The 22393-nt window shown below is 45.5% G+C and overlaps 1 protein-coding gene across 8 annotated transcripts in view; it reads left to right on the top strand.

Moving 5' to 3' along the window:
- The window catches only part of LOC121285236 (rab effector MyRIP-like), a 209050-nt gene that overhangs the window by 58770 nt on the left and 127887 nt on the right, over positions 1-22393 (top strand). For 7 of the 8 annotated variants that reach the window (XM_041201597.1, XM_041201602.1, XM_041201599.1 and 4 more), the window contains one exon: positions 18764-18897. In XM_041201597.1, the coding sequence (XP_041057531.1) occupies positions 18764-18897 (134 nt within the window). Of the gene's footprint in view, positions 1-3787; positions 3869-18763; positions 18898-22393 lie in introns of all 8 variants that reach the window. The other variant, XM_041201603.1, reaches the window with a different exon arrangement.

Genomic DNA, 22393 nt, shown 5'->3' with positions numbered 1-22393 from the left:
CATCGCCAAAAATTGGAGTGATTGCATTTATTGCACTTTTTTCTATAAGAACATAGACTGAAATCCAATTGTAATTTAGTATTTTGTTCCAAATTTCAGACCTCCACTCCCACTATAAAGATCATAAGAAATAGGAGCTATTTGGCTATTTGGCCTATTGAGCCTGCTTCACCCTTCAAAGAAGATCATGGCTGATCTGATTGTGGCCTTAACTCCACTTCCCTGCATATCCCCCATAACTCTTAACTCTTGTTGATCACAAGTCAGTCAAACTCAGCCTTGAATATATTCAATGATGTAGCCTGCACTGCTGCCTGGGGGTGAGAATTCCATAAACTAATGGCCCTCTGCGAGAAGAAATTTCCCCTTATCTCCATCTTAAATGGGACACTGCTTATTTTTAAATTGTGCCCTTTACTTCTATATTCTCCCACAAGAGGAAACATCATCCCAGCATCGACCCTGTCAAGCCCCCTCAGAACATTATATGTCTCAATAAGATCAACACTCATTCTTCTAAACTCCATTGAGTATAGGCCCAACCTGTTCCACCTTCCCTCATAAGATAAAGCTCTCATCCCAGGAATCAGCCTAGTGGGTCTTCTCTATACTGCTTCCAGTATACCCCTCCTTAAGTAAGGAGACTAAAAGTGCACGCAGTACTTCAGGTGTGGTCTCACCAATGCCCTGTGCAGCTGTAGCAAGACTTATGGGCAATAAATGCTGGTCTAGCCAGCTATGCCCACATCCTGTGAATGAATAAAAAAGGTACTTCTCTACATTTATACTCCATCCCCTTGCAAACATTTATACTCCATCCCCTTGCAATGAAGGTCAACATTCCATTCGTCTTCCTTTTGTGATTCATGTACAAGGACACCCAGATCCTTCTGTACCACAGCATTTGATGATCCCTCTCTATTTAAATAATACTCTTCTATTCTTTGCACATAAGATGCAATCTTATGTTAGTGTATGTCACAGTTCAGTGACAGCCTTCTGCCATCTCGCTCAAGTCCTATTTATTCACCTGTAAGCCTAGATAGTGATTGATTGGCAGTAAGTAATTAATGTAGAGGGCATCAAAGTCAAGCCTGATCCACTCATCTGAACTTTCCAACTGAACCTAGCAATCGGTATCTGGAACTTGAATGCAGCACTTACCCGATTTTCTGCCAGGTTGTTGTCAATGGTTGGAAAAATCTAGCACTGTGTGTCAGAGCAGCAGGATGCTTTGATCGACTGACGTGGAAGTTCACTTGTTATATATCTGTCGATATGAAGCTTGAGCTTGACCTCCCTTTGCTGTCCTAAATTCATCTGTAGTTTGGTATTTGGGAGTTCAATTTGCTGTCCAGTTGAAGGAAACCAAGTTGGATGGCAACTTTTATTCTTTTGACACATCGTCTCTGATACATGACTACAATACTTCCCAGAGATCAGTGAGACCTTCTCTCAGAACTGCCCATCAATATTCCATTAGATCATTCTCAGTTGCACAGAAAGCACCAGAATCTTTTGTATGATTGACTGTAATGGGCAGAATCATATCCTCTCAGGAGTCAAAAAGTATTGTAAGGAATGAGGCAGTTTAAGATGCTCCTCATTATTCCAACAAATCCCTGTGTGGTTTCTTGATCACCTGTTTATGTTACTGAAAACCCCAGATAAAGGACCAGTTCCCAATATATAACAGGATTTAAAAGAGTAGACAAGAAGAGAAGGTAAATTTAAAGGTGACAGATAAACCTGATAGAGTATTCTATTGATGCATTTGTACTTTTTACTTGAAAGCTTCGTCACAGAATCATAGAATTTTAATGGCACAGAAGGAGGCCATTCAGCCCAAGGTGTCTGCACCAGCTCTCCAAATGAGCATTTTGACCTAGTGCCACTGTCCTGCCTTTTCCCTGTACCCCTGCACATTGTTTCTATTCAAATAATCATCTAATGCCCTCTTGAATGCCTCGATTGAACCTGCCTCTACCACATTTCCAGGCAGTGAATTCCATACCCGAACCACTCATTGTGTGAAAAAGTTTTTCTCACATCACATCTGCTTCTTTTGCAAATCACCTTAAATCTTTTATGAGAGGGAACTGCTTGTCCCTACCTACTCTGTTTAGCCCCCTCATGATTTTGAACATCTCTATCAAATCTCCTCTTAGCCTTCTTCTCTCCAAGGAGAACAGTCCCAACTTCTCCAATCTATCCTCATAGCTGAAGTTTCTCATCCCTGGAATCATTCTTGTAAACATCTTCTGCACTCTCTCCAATATGTTCACATCCTTCCTATAGTGTGGCACCCAGAACTGTACATAATACTCCAGCTGCGGTCTAATGAGTGTCTTATATAATATCAGCATAACCTCCTTGCTGTTGTATTCTGTGCCCTTATTAATAAAGCCCAGGACACTATATGCTTTATTAACTGCTCTCTAAACCCATCCTGCCATCTTCAATGATCTATGCACATAAACACCAAGGTTGTTCTACTCCTGCACCCCCTTCAAAATTTCACCCCTTATTTTATATTGTCTGTCCATGTTCTTCCCACCAAAATGCATCACCTCACACTTCCCTGCATTGAACTTTATCTGCCACCTATCTGCCCATTCCACCAACTTGTCTATATCCTTCTGAGATCTACACTGTCCTCCTCACTGTTTACAACACTCCCAAGCTTCGTATCATCTGCAAACTTTGAAATTGTCCCCTGCACACCAAGATCTAGATCATTAATATATAAGGAAAAGCAAGGGTCCCCATACCAACCTCTGGGGAACTCCAATACAAACCTTCCTCTAGCCCGAAAAATATTTGTTGACCAATTCTCTTTGCTTCCCATTTTCAGCCAATTTTGTATCCATGTTGCTACTGTCCCTTTTATTCATGAGCAATAACTTTTCTCACAAGTCTGTTGTGTGGGATTGTATCAAATGTTTTTTGAAAGTCCATGTACACCACATCAACAGTATTACCCTCAAGACCTTTTCTGTTACCTCTTCAGAAAACTCCAGCAAGTTAGTTAAACACGATTTCCCCTTTAGAAATCCATGCTCGCTCTTCCATATCAACCCATATTTTTCCATGTGACTACTAATTCTATCCAGAATAATTGTTTCTAGAATCTTGCCCACCACTCATTTTAAACTGACTGGTCTGTAATTGCTGGGCTTATCCTTATAACCTTTTTTGAACAAGGGCATAACGTTTACAATTCTCTAGTCCGCTGGCATCACCCCTGAGTCAAGGGAAGACTAGAAAATTATAGCCAGTACCGCTGCAATTTCTACTCTCACATCCTTCAATATCCTTGGATGCATCTCATCCGGTCCCAGTGCCTTGTCAATTTAAGTACCAACAGTCTAATCAACAATTCCTCCTTATCAGTTTTCAACCCTTCTAGTGACAGAGTTTGCTCGTCTGTCACCATGGCATGGGTAGCATCTACCTCCTTGGTAAAGACGGATGCAAAGTATTCATTTAGTACCTCAGCCATGGTCCCTTCATCCATGTGTAAATTCCCTTTTAGGTCCCTAATCAGCCGTACTCCTCCTTTTATCACCCTTTTAGTATTTTTATGTCTATAGAAGACTTTGGGATTCCCCTTTGTGTTGGCTGCCTGTCTTTTCTCAAAATCCCTCTTCACTTCTCCAATATGCTTTTTCACCTCCCCTCTGAACCTTCTATATTCCTTTTGGTTCTCAATTATATTTTCTACCTGACACCTGTCATAAGCACACATTTTCTTCTTTATTTAATTTCTATCTCCTTTTTCACCCAGATAGCTCTGGATTTGTTCGTCCGACCTTTCACTTTCGATGGAATACACTTTGACTGTGCCCAAACCAATTCTTTTTTGAAGGTAACCCATTGTTCAGCTACATATTTTCCTGCTAATCTTACGTTCTAGTCTACCTGGCCCAGCTCCACTCTTGCCCCATTGAACTCGGCTCTCGTCCAGTTAATTATTTTTACCCTGGATTGCCTATCATCCTTTTCTATCATTATTCTAAAATGTACAATACAATGATCACTGTCTCCTAAATGTTCCCTCTACTTGGCCCACCTCATTTCCAAGTACCAGGTCCAACAGTGCATATCTTGTATGTTGTTTATCCACATGCTTTTGTTAAAATCCTTGCCAACTGCCATTATCTGTGATTTACAGAGAATCTGTCCAGTAGAACTTCCTCAGCTGGTAGCACTGAGTTCATCTGTAGAGTTTATGGGGTGGGTGTCATGATAATAGTTGTTTGTGGTAGTGGACGCCAGTATTAGATACCATACGGTTCTCTGTACTAGAGATGGGGGTCACCTGACCTGGGGGTTGAAGGTCAGATAACATGTTGGAACCTGCCTAGATAGAATCCAGTTACTGCAGATGTGTGCTTATGTTAGGGAAATGTGTTATTAATAAAGTTAGCTCATCAACAATGTCGACAGCCTGTGTGCATCATTGAAACAAATAAACAAGACAATGGGGATGTTTACCACTGCTTGGATACAGATGTAAATGGTAATGTGATGATTATCGCAATATAAAGTGTTTGTAACATTGGGTGTATTTCTTGTGCCTGTACAATCAGGATGTTATACACAAAATTACAGCCATTTTCATGCACCTATTTTGCCAATGCTTATTTATTTTCAAATTTTGTGACACATTGGCCTGAAACTTCCGTGGAGTGACAATCAGAGTCGGATTGTCATTCTGCTCCTACTTACCTGAAAATGAAGACTCTCCTTTCTCACCCGACCTTCTGTCTCAGGCCAAGTGAGAACAGTGCAGTGTAATGGGTTCCAGAGGCCTTCTGCTGAGGGTTGCTGAGTCGGAAGTAAGGAAGAACCCCCCCAACCCCCCGCAATTTTACAGCACTGGCTGAATAAAGCAGGTAGGCTTAAAGGTCCAGCCACTTTAAGAAGCCAGGGAGAAAGTAAATGGGTAGTATTGGTGGGTGGAGGGGGTGGGCACATTGTTGGCTGATCAAGGGGGTTTTGATGTGTAAGGGGGTGGGTGAAGTGTTCAGGGGGTTGTCAGTGGCAGGGTGTGGTCATTGGGAGCTGTTGGGTAGCCAGGGGGGTGGGTGAGGTGGTCAGTGGGGAGGAGTCAGGTGGTCAGTGGGGGTGTAGTCAGGGGGAGGGGGAGGACAGTCAGGGTTGGGGGTGCAGTTGGGGGGGTGGGTGTCGTCATTGGGAGGTGTAGTCGGTGGGTAGAGACTGTAGTTGGGGGTGTAGTTGGTAGGGGGTAGCCGGTGGGGGCGGGGGGGGGGAAGGCGGAGGTGGAATGGTGAGATGTTTCGGTACCCCCTAGGCTCGATGTCCCAGAGCTCAGAAGTTATGGGTCATTGACATACATTATGAATGTAAAAATGGGATGGGTGTAAATAAGCAGAAATCAGCACAAAGAAATGGGACTTGAGGAAAGCACCAAACTCACATCATATATTACCTCTTTTTAAATATGAGAATCTGTCATGCATGCTAATTAGGCACAGTACATTTACAAACATGCAATCAAGGATGCTCTTATAGTTTTTCTGTTACTTGTATTGATGCCTTGAAAATACATTCAAAGAGCAGAAAATACAATGTAGATCTCAGTAAGGATAAGTAAAAATCACTTCAATAATCACAAGACGCTGGAAATATGACTGTTTCCTGCTGCAGCTAAATTCTGAGCTGAATTTCACTGTGTACAAAAATGGCATAATTGTACGAAATTCACCTGAAGTGGACCCATTTCAATGATGCAAGATGCATTTAATGCAGAGATTGATAAATGAGCATTAAACAGTGAGGATATTTGGACATAGAGTTAAAACTCACATAACATTTGTTTCATGTTTACTTGATACTTCATATTCAGACAATTGTTTTATGTACTGGTTACAAGTTGGCCTTGGTTACAAATGCATAGATGATTCCACCCCACAGTGAGTATTTCTCACTAAGAAAGAAAACGGTATTGTATAACTTTGTCATGTTATGGTAATATTTTGTGCAGCACAGCATATCTTGAATGCAGTGTTTTGTATCAATAGACAGAATTATTAAGCTCACCAGTAAAAAAAATGTGTATAAGGATAATTCCCTGTGCCCAGCTTGTAAGTGTAGTTGAAAATGGGGCTGAAGGGCTCTAACCATATCTCTGCAAGTATGTCCTCCTCACTGGCAGTGTGGGATTGCAAAAAATTCCCGTAATTGTATGTTGATGACAGCGCTGAGCATTCACATTACTTTGCCACCATCTTGTGGTAGGATGGAAGTACTTGGCTGTTCTTTTGTAAGTGAAACAACTTCAATTTCTAAACAAATGCAAGTTTTTGCAAGACTTATGTCATTCTGCAATATGTTCGTTATTTTCAAATGCTTTTCTTGTGTCCAGTTTAATGACTGAAGCTAATCTGTGTTTCTCTACACATTCTTTCTTGTCTCTCCTAAGCTCCAAATACTTTGCCCTATATGTTCTTTCTCTTCCCCGTTTATTTGTCACAGTCTCCTAACCTAACTTTTATTTTATTCATTCATGGAATGTGGCAAGGCCAGCATTTATTGTCCATCCCTAATTGCCCTTGAACTGAGTGCCTTGCTAGGCCATTTCAGAAGGCAGTTAAGAAGCAACTAGATTGTTGTGGGTCTGGAGTCACAAGCAAGTCAGACTAGGTAAGGATGGCAGGTTTCCTTCCCTAAAGGACGTTAGTGAACCAGGTGGGTTTTTACAACAATCAGTGATAGTGTCATGGTCACCATTACTTTCAATTCCACATTGTTTTTTTCAATAAATTGAATTTAAAATTCCAGTGGGATTTGAACCCATGTCCCCAGAGCATTAGCCTGGGCGTCTGCATCACTGGTTTAGTGATATTTTTACCACTATGCCACCATGTCCCACAATTCTTTTCTAGGGGTAAAAGACTGTGAACTTCCTAAGCTCCCGCAATTTAACCCTTCCTCCTACAATCCATTGCTTTCTAAGGCACAACTTGTAATTAACCAATCACCAGTCCTTGATCCATTTTCTTCTCTTTCCTGCCATTTGCAGCTTTGGTGGTGACCTGTGTGATGGACAAGGGGGTCTTATGGTATAAAATTTGGACCTTGCGATCCTAACTTATAGGAGGGGTTGTCCTGTTTTCCACCATCCCTGCAGGAGATCAGGGATAAGATGCAAGTATCTTAAAATATCTATTTATGCCAATTCTGCAGGGATTCTATTGATCTCCCACTGAAGTAACACAGGGAGTTTGGGACAACCTCTGCAAAAGTCAGAGACTCTATATTTCAAATGAAATTTTAACTTGGCCAATGTCTGGAACCTTTTTAAAATGGACTTCAGCCAATGATCCCCTGGGTTTTATTGCTGTTTTTGTGGTTTGAAACATGAAGTAGAGTTGTCTGGTTTATAGCCCAGTTGGCATTTGAACGACAGTTAATAAAATCCTAGATCCTTTTGAGAACAATGCACATGTTATTCTGTAAAGCATATCAAGTATCAAAGATTCAGCGTCCAGCCACGTGTCAGAAGCCAGCTGCTCACACTCTGTCTGCTTGGAAAATGTATATAATTGATTTAAAACTTTGTTTAACTGTTTATTGAGAGAGAATTTGGAACTCTTTAAAAGAAATTGTTTAATGATGGAAATAACCTTTTGGCTTCAGCAAGCCACCTGGAATAGATAAACATAGCTATATATTAATTTATAGCTAAGATGATCAGAATATGTATAGGAAGCATAACAAAGGAACTGGCTAAAGAGCAGGGAAATGCTAGAAATCTGTGAATGATTTGATCAGTGCTGTTTGGGACACTCTGCATTATCATCAAATACTCTGTGAAGGTGCTGTGTCATCTTTGCATTATTACCTAAGCATAAAAACATAAGAAAGCAAAGCAGGAGTAGGCCATTTGGGCCTACAATCCTGCTTCTGCATTCAATAAAATCATGGCTGATTTGATTGTGGTCTTAACTGCACTTTCCTGCCTGTACCCCGTAACCCTTGACTCTTTTGTTGATCAAAAATCTGACTAATTCAGCCTTGAATATATTCAATGACTCAGTGTCAAGCCCAGTAAGGATATAACCTTCCTAACATTCAAGATACGGACTTTAATGTGCATTTTCATGAAATTAACTTTAAAAAGTGACTAAAACCCTGTCCAAGATGACCACAAAGGGACAAGTGACCTTTTGTAATTTCCAGACAGACAAAGGATTAATTTGTGTCTGAACATGCATTTGGAAAGTTATTAAAATATAAATGACTGTGAGTGGAATGCCCTCCCTTGGATGAACATATCAAGATGAATCCATCTGTGGCATTCACACCGATTGTTTCTGGACTTATCTAAAACTCAAAATCAATGAACTTGCAGACCTATTGGGCAGAATTTTCTGGGTAACGTGCAGGTAAAACAATACGCGCTGATGTCGGGCGAGCATCCCGACATCACTGAGCGCCATCGCGATATTTCATTGGGTGGGCGCGAGATGAAGTGTGGCGTGCGCCTGCCATTAATTAACGGGCTAGTTAAGGCCCTTAAATCGGCAATCGACACTGATTTTCAAGTGCCCGTGCGATCTTCGGCTCAGTGCATGGGTGCAGTAAGTGACATTTTAATAAAATTCATCCACGGGCGGGATAAGAGGGCTCAGTGGGGTTGTTAATCTGGTCTGTGAGTATTGATTGGAGAAAGTTTTTTAAACTTCCCTGTGCGATCTGCAGCAGTTCAGAACGAATTCCAGCAGCTTTCTGTGTACTTTGAACCTTCAGCTCGGGACTCTGCAGTCAGTAATCCTTATCAGGCCTGCAGCTTTCCAAAGGCCTCCTTTTAGCCTGGGTATGGGTTCTGACATGTCCACTGGAGGCAGCTCCTCTGAGGAGGAAGGGAGGGCTAGAATAAGGAGGAGGCCAGGAAGCGCATTCAGCCTCCATGGGAGCCACCTTTTGGGAGGACAGGCGCAGGCACAAGGGCCGCTGGGCCAAGAGGTAGCCCAAGATGGAAGGGGCCACAGAAGATGCCACTACCCTGCTGCCAGGGTATATAGGCGGAGAAGCAGCTACCTCAATATGACTGAGGTGCAGTGCCGAAGGAGGCTCCAACGGTCAACTACATCTGTCAGATGATTGGCCCTGAGATCTCTCCTAACTGTGTGGGTGGACATCCCATGCCAGTAGCTCTGAAGGTCACAGCTGCCCTCAACTTCTATGCCTCTGGCTCCTTCCTTTAGAAGGATGAGAGGAGATCTAATTGAGCTATATAAGATGTTAAAGGGGATAGACAAAGTAGACATGGAGCAGCTGTTTCCCCTTCTGGGGCATTCTAGAACGAGAGGCCATAGTTTTAGGCTAAGGGGTGGTAGATTTAAATCAGAAATGAGGAGGAATTATTTTTCTCAAAGGATTGTGAATCTGTGGAATTCACTACCTCACAGAGCAGTGGATGCCAGGACGCTGAATAAATTTAAGGAGGGGATAGACAGATTTTTGATTAGTAATGGGTTGAAAAGTTATGGGGAGAGGGTGGGAAATTGGAGTTGAGACCGAAATGAGATCACCCATGATCGTAATGAATAGTGGGGCAGGCTCGAGGGGCTGAATTGCCTACTCTTGCTCCTAGTTCTTATCTTTTTATGTTATGTTCTTCCAGGGCTCGGTGGGTGATCTTTGCAGTGTCTTTCAATCAGCTGTCCACATTTGTGTCAAGCAGGTCACAGATGCTCTGTTCAGGTATGCATTGATCTTCATCCACTTCCACTGGGACCAGGCAAGTCAGGCACAGAGAGCCAGAGGCTTTGCGGCCATTGCTGGCTTCCCCCAAGTCCAGGGTGCATTAGACTGCACACATGTGGCCATCAAAGCGCCAGCAGGTGAGCCCGGTGCCTTTGTCAACAGGAAGGGCTTCCACTCCATGAACATGCAGATAGTGTATGATCACAGGATGCTGATTCTACAAGTCTGTGCAAGGTACCCAGGCAGCTCCCACCACACCTATATCCTCAGACACTCCCAGGTGCTGGGTCTCTTCAGTGATCCAGCCCAGCTTGATGGATGGCTGCTGGGTGACAAGGGCTATCCCCTCAGAAGGTGGCTCATGACGCCTCTCTGCCATCCAAGATAAGAAGCTGAGCAGCACTACAATAGGAGCCACGCCTCCACAAGGGCTGTGGTGGAGGGAGCCATCGGTCTTCTCAAGATGCGCTTCTGATGCCTGGACCGCTCAGGGGGCGCACCCCAGTAACCCCCTGATCGTGTTTGCATGCTGCGCTCTGTACAATCTTGCGCTGGAAAGGGGGGATGCAGTGGACGATGAAGATGTTGATGCAGTGGATGCGGCTGCGCATGATGAGTCCAGCACTGATGCTGAGGATGAGGAAGCACAGGGGAATGATGAGGGGGTGGACGCTGAGCCAGGACTACACCAAGGAGGCAGGGACCCCCGGGACACTTTAATCCAATGAACCTTCAGCTAGCTCCACACAAATGGATCAGGATGACCAGCCTTGCTTGGTGCTTCCATACACAGCACTTAAGTGCTACATCTGCCACTTCATCAGCTGCAACTAAGGGCTTTGGACATAAACCTCAATGTCCACTCAAACACTCATGACATGTATGAAAAACATACAAATGCAGAACAAAGGAGCCACCCTCAGCCATGGTAATACATCTGGATTTAATTTCATCCATCATATGGTCCAACAAAATGAAAGCAAGAAATAATGATTCCCTAATCTAGGGCCAACACAAAAGCACCAGTGAGAAACCTGTGGTGTGCCTAAGGTGCCTTATGCTTACGTTTATGGGTGCTATGTCTTGGTGCTGCCCTATCGCTCGGAGTGGCTTCTGAGACAGCCTGCTGACTCTGCTGTCCTGTTGGCCTCGATGACCTTGGCGGATGTCCTCTGGCTCGTGGAGCCTGTGCTGGCTCTGCCTGGGAGGGAGTGGCCAGTTCCACAGCTGGCATCTCCCCAGTCATCACAGCCTCTCCGTATGATATGGTCACTGGCAGAGGGGCGGAGGAGCTGCTGCCCTCATCCGGAGCGCCCTGAGAGGAGCCCGCAGAGACGACAGGCAGCTGCTGCGCCGACGTGAGGTTGCTTCGGACCTCCCTGCTCACCGTAGATGGATGGGCACTGAGCTGGGAAACTTGGTGGCAGACCATCTTGCCAATAGTCAGTAGTGGCCACTGGCTCTGTGAGGGCTTGCAGGTCCGATCGTATCCCCAGAAGAAGCTGCTTGTTCTCTTGGAAGCCCCTCTCCAGGAGAGTTGCCACTTTTTCCATGGAGGAAGCATGATGCTCTGACATAAGGCTCATGGCATCACTCATGCTCCGCATGGACTCCACCACCATGGACACCAAGTGAAGCATAGTCTCATGCAACACTCCCAGATACTCCTGCACACCCGGCCGCATTTCCTGCAGCTGCTGCATCACGGACGACACCAGAGGCACATCATCAGGCACCAACTGAGCATGTGCCTGGTCCCCTGCAGTCCTCCGACTGCTGGCGCCATGGGCACTCTCTGTCTCTGCCAGCTCCTCCAGCATTTGTGAAGTGCCCTCTCCACTGTGCCCCGGGACACTAGCCAATGTTGCAGTTCCCACCGATGTGCTCGTATCTGTGCTGGTGCCTGCCTGGCAGAGATGGTGTGACACAAGTGACAGTTCAGGGCCCACAGGTGTGAGAGGGGGCATCTGCAATTGATCCTTGTCACCAGCCTCTGATGATGCTGAAATGAACAACAAGGACATTGGATCAGTTAGCATCCACACAGTGACACACTTCATCCCTTTACCCCTGGCTCATTTTGCACTCAACCTTCCAGAGCCTAAGGAGACGAACATGGTGGGTTGACAAATAGTCAGGGGAAGGCTCAAACATTATAGGCGGATACAGATGGCTGGTTAGATGGCGTAAGGAATGCCAAATGGAATGTTATGTGGATAAGTGTGAGGTGATGCACTTGGGCAGGAGAAACAAGGTACGGGAATATACGAGGAATGGTAGGACCGTGGAAATAAGGAGGATCAGAGAGACCTTGCTGGGCATGTCGACAGGCCCCTTAAGGTAGCGGGACAGGTACAGAAGGTGCTTAAGAAGATAAATGCCATACTTGCCTTTATTAGCTGAGGAATAGAATGTAGGAACAGGGAGGTCATGTTGCAAGTGCAGAAAACACTGCCAAGGCCACAGCTATAGTTCTGTGTGCAGTTCTGAAATGCTTTTCACGGGTGGGATGTGATTGGAGTGGAGAGGGTGCACAGGTTGTTGACCAGGATGCTGTTGGACTTATGAGGAGACATAGCATAGACTGGGGTTATTCCCCCTGGAGCAGAGGATATTGAGGGGTGACACTATTGAGCTTTATAACATTATGAGGGGCATAGATAGGGTCGGCAGAAAGGAACTTTTCCCCTTGGCAAAGGGATGAGTAACCTGGTGGCATTGATTTAAGGTAAGAGGCATGAGGTTGACAGGTGAGGTGATGAGGAACTTTTGTACACAGTAGTGTAGGACACACTGGCTGAAGGGGTGGTGGAGGCAGAAACCCTCCTGACAGGTAATAAGTATTTGGATGTGCAGTTGCGATGCCATGGCATATAAGGCCGTGGGGATAGTGGTCGGAAATGGGAAAAGGTGACTTTGGAAGATGCTTGACACGTGCATCTTCGAAGGGCCAAGGGACCTTTGTCTATGACCCACACGTCTGACTCTATCAGTCTGTGAATGAGCAATGTTGCTACATTAACGATTCCAACAATCATCAGTGCTTTGGATGGTGGGAAGACAGAGCGGATGTGACTGTGGACCTCAAATACCTGGCTGTTCCACCCCAGCCTCACGGACACTTGTGGACCTGGGCGAATGGCGCCTCTCAAGCTCCAGGGCCTCCTGCTCAAATCAGCTCAATATCACCAGCTGGGCCTGGCCGCCTCCAGTCCGCGAACCCTCACAGGTATTGTGAGCATTTTTCTCCTGAAAAACAGAGAAGACCATTCATTGTGGCTAATCGCACATGGACTCTGCACGTGCATGCCGCACCCCAACCACAGTGGCCCTCATCAGGCCTCCAGTGCCTCCTCTCCATGCTACTGCGATCAGTCACAAAAATAGAGTACGACTGCTCTCAACCCCCCCAACGGCCACCTTGGACACATTGTGCGTACATCACTTTAGGAATCACATGGTCTTAGCTCCCATGGCAAGGAGGCACAACTAGGTGTAGTGCTGAGGGTAGCAGGTGGCTCTTGGCCACAAGATCTCGAGGCTCCCCTTCCACCATCTCATCACCATCAATAAGACGTGTTGGAGTTCTGAGTATGCACCGAGCTGCCTCTCCTGCAGGTTGCCCCCAGACTAGTCATGTGCAACTAAGACCAACACATGGTACGGGGGAGAACCCATCTCCTCATGAACCACTGAGGCTGACGTAAGCATGGTCACTATCTGTTTGCCCACCCATTGTACGAGAAATGCCCAACATGATTCAATGCAGTCACGACAGTAAGACCTGGGGAGTTGGGTGGGTGGGGGTGGAGGAGGGGGGTGGTCCTCAAAGGCTAAGGCTACCTGCTGGGTTAAATGCCCAACGCCAACACGGTGCTAACCCTTCCAGAATACAACAAATCATGAAGTGCTTACGGCACTGGATCCAGGTGCATTGCACCACATCACGGGAGCTCATCACCTCCACCACCTCCTCCCAGGCACATTTCGTCATTGGGGGGGCCTCCTCCTCCTCCCATCCTGGGCAACCAGCACCTCTCGTCGTGCTGCCACCTCCTCGAGAAGGGCAGCAAAGCAATCATCAGAAAAGTGAGGGGCACATTGGCTCCTGGGGTAGACCCTGCAGCCTGCCCTCCTCCTCTGCCCTTCCCTCAACATTAACCTGCTGATCAGAACCCCTGTGGTTGGATCTCCAGGTGGCCATAGCGAACAACCTACAGGGGGCTGCCAGGCCTTCTTTTAAACAGACTGCCTGGTCGCCATTGGACTCGGTGGTCTGTACACGCCCGCCGCAAACTTCACACTCCTGCTCTCCATGGGAGTCAGAACTGCACTGGGCGAGCCTTAATTGGCCCGCCCGTGCAAAATGGCGGTGCAGCCCCGATCACAAATGGTGATCACGTTCGCACCCGCCCACGTCAGCACCTGCTCCGCCCACCAAACGGAAAATTTTGGCCATTGTCTATGAGCTCAATACTTAACCAAAGAGAGCTGTAGAAGCCAGTTAGTCATAAGTAGGCATGAATAAACCACCCATTTACGCAATTTGTAACAATGGCTTCGGACTCCCAAACCATTCTGGGTGGACAATAGATGAATTGATCATATGATCAAAACTGTCTTCAGATAAGTCCTTTACTCCAAGCACCAAGGAGAAACCAGTTCAGTTTCAAAACCAACAGAGCAACAGAGTTCCTCCAGGCAGGTGAACAGAAACCTGCATAACAATCAGTCAATTCAGGCAGTGTGAGGGGAACTAATTCATTTCCACCTGCAAAAGTTTGCCCCTACAGAAACTCGGCCATAACCTCATCTGGAAATACAAAAGTTTCCAACTTCCACTCACCTCCAAAGAGAGAGAATGCATTCAAGCCTGCACCACGTACAGCTTAAAGCACTCAAGGATTTGCTTCTTGTATTCTGTTAATAATCTAGCTGAATGCTTCATTCTCTTGAATCCACTCTTACTTGTGTGTTTGTGTCTGTGTGCCTGAGAGAATGAGGGTGGAATTTGTCGGTCTTGCCTGCAGCAGGTTTTACGGGGGCTGGAGCAGAAAATTCAGAGAGAGGCCAAAAATTGGATTGCTGCCAGTGGGAAATCAGTTTGGAATATTCCCCTCACTGCTTTCATGATGGGCTGAAGGCAGATTGGGATTCCAGCTGATCCATGGCGGGATCACCATTTGGATGTATTGCCATGTTAGGAATGCTTATTAAAAAGGCTACTGTCTGGAATCCCATTCCACCTACCAGTCTTGCAGGAAATTAGGTCGATCTAAATCACCTTTAGAAATGAGTGGCGTGCAGCTGTCGGCTCTCACTTCACTTGTGATTTTGAGGTGAGTGCAGCAACCAAAGCCTACCTGCAGCAACACTGCTCCATGTTCTCACCAATAACAGTGATGCCACACTGGTAGGCATGTAGGGTAGGTCTGATCACTGGCCTTTCTCCGTACTCTGGGAGGGTGTGTCCGCTTGGGCTTAGGTAGGGCTGCACTCTGAGACAAAGCCCAGCATTGCAACCGAGTAGTGGGGGAAGCGGTTTGAGGGAAAGATCATGGAGACATGGGGCATGATGGGCGTTGGTCGGTTTGGAGGGGTGGAAGGAGGATTGAGACATGGGGAACTGTGGTGGAGGGGGAGAAAAGGACAGAGGCATGGGGCATTTGGCTATGGTGGGGTTAGAGGGGCGAAGGATAATGGAGGCACGGGAAACAATGGGCTATGGTAGAGTTGGGAGGGGAACGATGGCAGGCAGAGGGGAGACTGAGGGTAGGGAAGATGGACCTGACATGAAAGACTAGAATGCAGACACAGAAGTGGATGGATGGGAATTGAACTATATGAATGGGAGGGGATTGACACAGCCTCTGGAATAGGAGGTGGGGTTTATGTTAGAGTGGCACAAGTGAGATGGGTTGCAAAGAGACTCATAGAGGTGAGGAGGAGGAAAGACTTGCACATAAGAGATGGGTTGCACACAGATTTGTGGAGCAGGTGTGGGAGAGGGAGACTGTTGTCATAATTAAAGAAGGAATGGGAAAGCTCATTAAAGATAGTCATAGTCCTTTGTCTGCCGCTAAGAGATCAAGGTGAGAGATTAGTGGCAGTCCTGGGGCTTTGTAGACAATACAGTCAGGGTGAGTCATTAAAGGCAGTCATGAGGCTTAGCAGGCCATGCTACAGATCTATGTAGCACATCGTAGTCCTGCTCCAGGGAAGAGCAAGCCCTGTGTGCATAATTGGGATAAGGCACAGCTTGGTGTGCAGAGCGTGGTCAAGGTGGCATGGGCTTGTCTGGCTCACGACTGGGCTGTAGATGAGATGGTCATGGTTAGGGGAGGCACCTACTGCCTGTAAATGCAGTCAACATTATAAAGAGGGGGACACTCAAAGCTTGCCTGGGGTGGGGTGGTTGTCCTTGGTATGTGACAGTACACACAGCCTCGGGTTGGGGAGGGGTGAGGTCCACATTGGGTGTGGGGACATCTACAGTGATAGGTTCAGGTGGGAGGGTTGGGACGTCCACTACAATTACAAAGGGATCCAGGGATTCTGGGGGAAGTTGGAGAATAAGAGGGGGAGCTGTACCTGAACACTGTGAGGTTCCAGGATGATTGGAGGGACCCAAATGCTGACAAGGGGAGGGCCGAGGCGAAAACCTGAAGTTGTTATGCAGTTTGAAATTGGAACTGGAAAATAATCTGCACAGGAGGGGTCTCAGTCAGTTTGGGAGGAGGCCAGGGTTGCACTCTGGGGCCCTTTCAGGGGATTCCTTCAAAATGCTTACAGTCTCAACATTGAAAAAGAGTCAGAGCTGAGAGAAAAGAGGAAGACTTCTGTGAGAAGGTGCAATTGGAGCCATTGCCTTTTGGTGCGCTTTAACAAGAAACTGCAGGAGGCATTGGCTTCACGGTGCAGTTGCTCCATTTGAGCATTAACAGAGATGTGGTGGATCATATCTGCCACATTCTGAGGGAGGATCAAACACCCCACAAATTGGGAGGACATCCCCTGCCAGTGCCATTAAAGGTCACTGCTGCGCTCAATTTTTTTGCCTGCAGATCACTCCAGGGATCCACTGGGGACTAATGTGGCATAAATGTATCAAGGAGGTGACAGATGCCCTCTACAGTAAGGCTCATAATTATGTGACATTCACACTCGATGAAGCTGCTAGATCTCAGGTGTTTGCAGCTATCTCAGGCTTCCCTAGAGTTCAGGGTGCAATGGATTGCACAGGTGTGCCTTTGGGAGCTCCATGGCAGCAGCCCCTGATGTTCATTAACAGGAAAGGGTTCCACTCCCTGAACATTCGACTGGTGTGCGATCATGAGAAGTACATCATGCATATTTATGCCAGATACCCTGGGTGTTCCCCTGACTCTTACATCCTGAGTCACTCCCAGGTGCCTCACATATTCGAAGGGCCTCAGTGATTACAGGGCTGGCTGTCAATGGTGGGTCAGCTTCCACGTAAGGATGCCATTGAGGAAGCCACAATGTGGAAGACATGTCTGTGCCACATTGAAAGCCACAAGATTCCATCAGTTGTGATTGTCTCAATGTGGTGTGGATACTTGGCTTCCCAGCTCAGGTGAGTACCTCAGTAACTGGTATTTTGTCCAGCCATCTGATCTTTAGAAGCTTCCAAAGGCAGATCAATTGAAAGTGCTTGAGCTTCTTGGCACGATGCTGGCACACAATCCAAGCCTCATTAGCATTAAATATTTTCTTTAATAAAGACAGGAACATGATCTCCCAGTAACTTGCTGTAGGTTATAAGAACCTCAACACGTCTCTTACAGAAATCTCAAAGTACTTAACAGGCATAAATGACTTTGAAGTGCTAAAAATTGTATGTAGCAAACACAACATCCTATTTGTGCACAGCGCCATCCCACAATAATATGAAAGAACCACATGGAACAAGAAACAGATGGCCCTTTTGTGGGTGGGGGGAGGGGACAGTGGTTGGGGAAAAAAGGATAGAAACAGGGATAAAAAGGGGATAGAAAAGGGGGATAAAACAGTAAATGAGTGAATAAAAATGAAAATAAACATAAGTCGAAAAAAATGCTTTTAAAAAGGATAAAAAGGGGTGAGGATAGAGGAGAGAGTTCATGATCTGAAGTTGTTGAACTCAATATTCAGTCCGAAAGGCTGTAAAGTGCCTAGTCGGAAGATGAAGTGTTGTTCCTCCAGTTTGCATTGAGCTTCACTGGAACAATGCAGCAAGCCAAGGACGGGCATGTGGGCATGAGAGCAGGGTGGAGTGTTGAAATGGCAAGCAACAGGAAGGGAAGGGTGACGCTTGCAGACTGAGCAAAGGTGTTCCACAAAGCGGTCATTCTGTCTGCTTTTGGGTTCCCCAATGTAGAGGAGACTGCATTGGGAGCAGCGAATGCAGTAGACCACATTGAAGGAGGTGCAAGTGAAATGCTGCTTCACCTGAAAGGAGTGTTAGGGCCCTTGGATAGGGAGGAGGTAAAGGGCATGGGTTGTACCTTCTGCGATTGCATAGGAAGGTGCCATGGGAAGGGAATGAGGAGTTGAGGGTGATGGAGGGGTGGACCAGAATGTCCCGGAGGGAACAGTCCCTGTGGAATGCTGACCCTGTGAGGGGAAGATGTTTTTTGTGGTGACATCATGCTGGAATTGGCGGAAATGGCAGAGGATGATCCTTTGAATGCAAGGTGGGCTGAAAAGTGAGGACAAGGGGGACCCTATCATGGTTCTGTGAGGGAGGGGATGGTTTGAGGGCAGAGGCATGGGATATGGGTTCCTGTCAATCACAGGGTCCAACCCATCACATTTCTACTTCTCTTTAGCTCTGAAGAAAGGTCACATGTTAACTCTGTTTCTCTCTCCACAGATGCTGTCAGACCTTCTGAGTTTTTCCAGCATTTTCTATTTTTATTTCAGATTTCCAGCACCCGCAGTATTTTATCTAACTGATTGTAAAGGTGGGTTTTTGCTAAAGCATAGGTGACTGATTCCAACTTCATGCCTGTATGTTTTTCAGGATTGTAAATACAGGGTCACTGGACTGGTATTACAACCATGTGAGGTCTCGTTTCAAAAACTTTGGAAGTGCAAAGGTGATGCACTCATTACACAAAAGACTTCAACCTGCAGAAAAACGCCCCCTACGTTTAGGTATGTTATTTGTTCTTTCGAGTAATCCAGGGTTACACTTGAAGTGCTCAAAAATATAGATCTAATTTACCGTTAAGAGAACTAGGTGATTTGGTGAAAGCCCCAGAGTACTAACCACTCAAGCACTGGTATTTTTCAGCCTTTCATGCTGGCCGGATTTTCCGGTCCCGCCAATGTGAATGGAGATTTCATGGCTCCCCTGCCCTGCCGCTGTGAACCTTCTGTGTTCGGGGGTGGTTGGGGGGGGCTGGAAATTCCAGCCAAGGTTAACTAAGAATAGCAAAGAAGATAACAAATTAAGTCATAGTGATAATGTGATGCAGTGCATGACGTTAAATGATCATAAGTTTACAGCAATTTATTTTGGAATATAGGAACAGGAGTAGTCCATAGAGCTAATCAAGCTTGTTCTGCCATTCAGTGAGATCATGGTTCATCTGCAGCCTAACTCCATATACCCAACTTTGCCCTGAATGCCTTAATATCTTTATTGAACACAGTCTGTTGATAACAGATTAAAGATCTAGCACCATCGACATTTGTGGAAGAGAGTTCCAAACTTCTGCCACCCTTTGTGTTAGAAGTGTTTCCTAGTTTTGCTCCAACAGGTCCAGCTCTAATTTGTAGATTATGACCCTTAGTCATCGTCTCCCCAGCTAGTGGAAATATTTTCCCTTTATTTCTTCTTTATCTGTTTCCCTTAATATCTTGAAAACCCAAATCAAATCACCCTTTAGCCTTCTAAATTCCAAGAGAAAACAACCCATTTTTGTTTAATCATTCCTTGTAATTTAACCCTTTGAGAACAGTATCACTCTAGTAAATCTACACCACACTCCCTCCAAGGCTGATATAGCTTTCCTAAAGTGTGCCCAGAACTACTCAAACACTCCAGATGTTGATTTAGATAGCTACAGCATAACTTCTACCTCCTTGTATTCTAGTCCTCCCTATGTAAAGCCCAGCTTTCCAGTAACCTTTCTTATACATAGAAACATACATAGAAAATAGGAGCAGGAGTAGGTCGTTAAGCCCTTCGAGCCTGCTCCGTCATTCATTATGATCATGGCTGATCATCCAACTCAGTAGCCTGCTCCCGCTTTCTCCCCATATCCTTTGATCCCTTTTGTCCCAAGAGCTATATCTAATTCCTTCTTGAATATATACAATGTTTTGGCCTCAACTACTTTCTGTGGTAGCGAATTCCACAGGCTCACCACTCTCTGGGAGAAGAAATTTCTCCTCATCTCAGTCCTAAATCCTACGCCATATCCTCAGACTGTGAGCCCTGGTTCTGGATACCCCCACCATCGGGAACATCTTACATCTACCCTGTCTAGTCCTGTTAGAATTTTATAGGTTTCTATGAGATCCCCCCCTCATTCTTCTGAACTCCAGCAAATATAATCCTAACCGACTCAATCTCTCCTCATATGTCAGTCCCGCCATCCCAGGAATCAGTCTGGTAAACCTTCACTGCACTCCCTCTATAGCAGGGAACACCCTTCCTCAGATAAGGAGACCAAAACCGCACACAATCTTCAGTCTCACCAAGGCCCTGTATAATTGTAGCAAGACATCCCTGCTCCTGTACTCGAATCCTCTTGCTATGAAGACCACCATACCATTTGCCTTCTTTACCATCTGCTGCACCTGCATGCTTACCTTCAGTGACTGGTGTACGAGGACATCCAGGTGTCATTGCACATTCCCCTCTCTCAATTTATGCCATTCAGACAATAATCTGCCTTCCTGTTTTTGCTACCAAAGTGGATAACCTCACATTTATCCACATTTTACTGCATCTGCCATGCATTTGCCCACTCATTCGGCTTGTCCAACTCACACTGAAGCATCACTGCATCCTTCTCACAGCTCACCCTCCCACCCAGCTTTGTGTCATCTGCAAATTTGGAGATATTACATTTAATTCCCTCATCTAAATCATTAATATATAGTGTGAATATCTGGGGTCCCAGCACCTATCGCTGCGGTACCCCACTTGTCATTGCCTGCCATTCGGAAAAAGACCCGTTCATTCCTACTCTTTGTTTCCTGTCTGCCAACCAGCTTTCTATCCATCTCAATACACGACCTCCAGTTCCATGCGCTTTAATTTTACTCACCAATCTCTTATGTGGGACTTTGTCAAAAGCCTTCTGAAAGTCCAAATAAACCACATCCACTTGTTCCCCCTCATCAACTCTACTAGTTACATCCTCAAAAAATTCCAGTAAAATTGTCAAGCATGATTTCCCTTTCATAAATCCATACTGACTCTGTCCGATTCTGCCACTGTTTTCCAAGTGCTCAGCTATTAAATTTTTTATAATGGACTCTAGAATTTTCCCCACTACCGATGTCAGGCTAACTGGTCTATAATTCCCTGCTTTTTTCTCTACCTCCCTTTTTAAATAGTAGGGTTACATTAGCTACCCCCCAATCTGTAGGAACTGTTCCAGAGTCTATAGAATCTCGGAAGATGACCACCAATGCATCCACTATTTCTAGGGCCACTTCCTTAAGTACTCTGGGATGTAGATTATCAGACCCTGGGGATTTATCAGCCTTCAATCCCATTAATTTCCCCAACACCATTTCCCTACTAATACTGATTTCTTTCAGTTCCTCCCTCTCACTAAACCCTGTGTTCCCCAATATTTCTGGTGTGGTATTTGTGTCCTCCTTTGTGAAGACAGAACCAAAGTATGTATTTAGTTGGTCAGCCATTTCTTTGTTCCCCATTATAAATTCCCCCGTTTCAGACTGTAAGGAACCTACATTTGTCTTCATCAATCTTTTTCTCTTCACATACCGATAGAAACTTTTACAGTCAGTTCTTATGTTCCCCACAAGCTTACTCTTGTATTCTATTTTCCACTTCTTAATCAACTAGTGCTGTTGGGGAGGGTTTAAATTAGAATGGCAGGGGGATGAGAACCTGAGCAGGGAGACAGAGGAGGGGGGAACAAGAATAGAAACGAAAGACAGAAAAGTAAGAAGCAAAAGTGGAAGGCAGAAAAAACAAGGGCAAGAAACAAATGAGGTCATAGTGCAAAATAAAGCTACGATGACTAACAAAGTTAAAAAGACAAGTCTACAGGCATTGTATCTTAATGCCCGGAGCATTCGCAATAAGTTAGATGAATTAACAGTGCAAATAGATATAAATGGTTATGATATAGTTGCAATTACGGAGACATGGCTGCAGGGTGACCAAGGATGGGAACTGAACATCCGGGGGTATTCAATATTTAGGAAGAACGGACAAATAGGGAAAGGAGTTGTGGTAGCACTGTTAGTAAAGAAGGAAATCAATGCAATAGTGAGGAGGGATATTGCCTCGGAAAATGATGTGGAATTTGTTTGGGTGGAGATAAGAAACATCAAGGGGCAGAAAACATTGGTTCGGGTTGTCTATAGGCCCCCAAACAGTAACGGAGATGTAAGGGAAGGCATTAAACAGGAAATTAGAGATGCATGCAATAAGGGTATA

This window comes from Carcharodon carcharias, chromosome 12 (assembly GCF_017639515.1).
Source record: "Carcharodon carcharias isolate sCarCar2 chromosome 12, sCarCar2.pri, whole genome shotgun sequence".
In the NCBI taxonomy this organism is placed as follows: domain Eukaryota; kingdom Metazoa; phylum Chordata; class Chondrichthyes; order Lamniformes; family Lamnidae; genus Carcharodon; species Carcharodon carcharias.
This window is presented reverse-complemented; position numbering and strand designations above follow the sequence as displayed.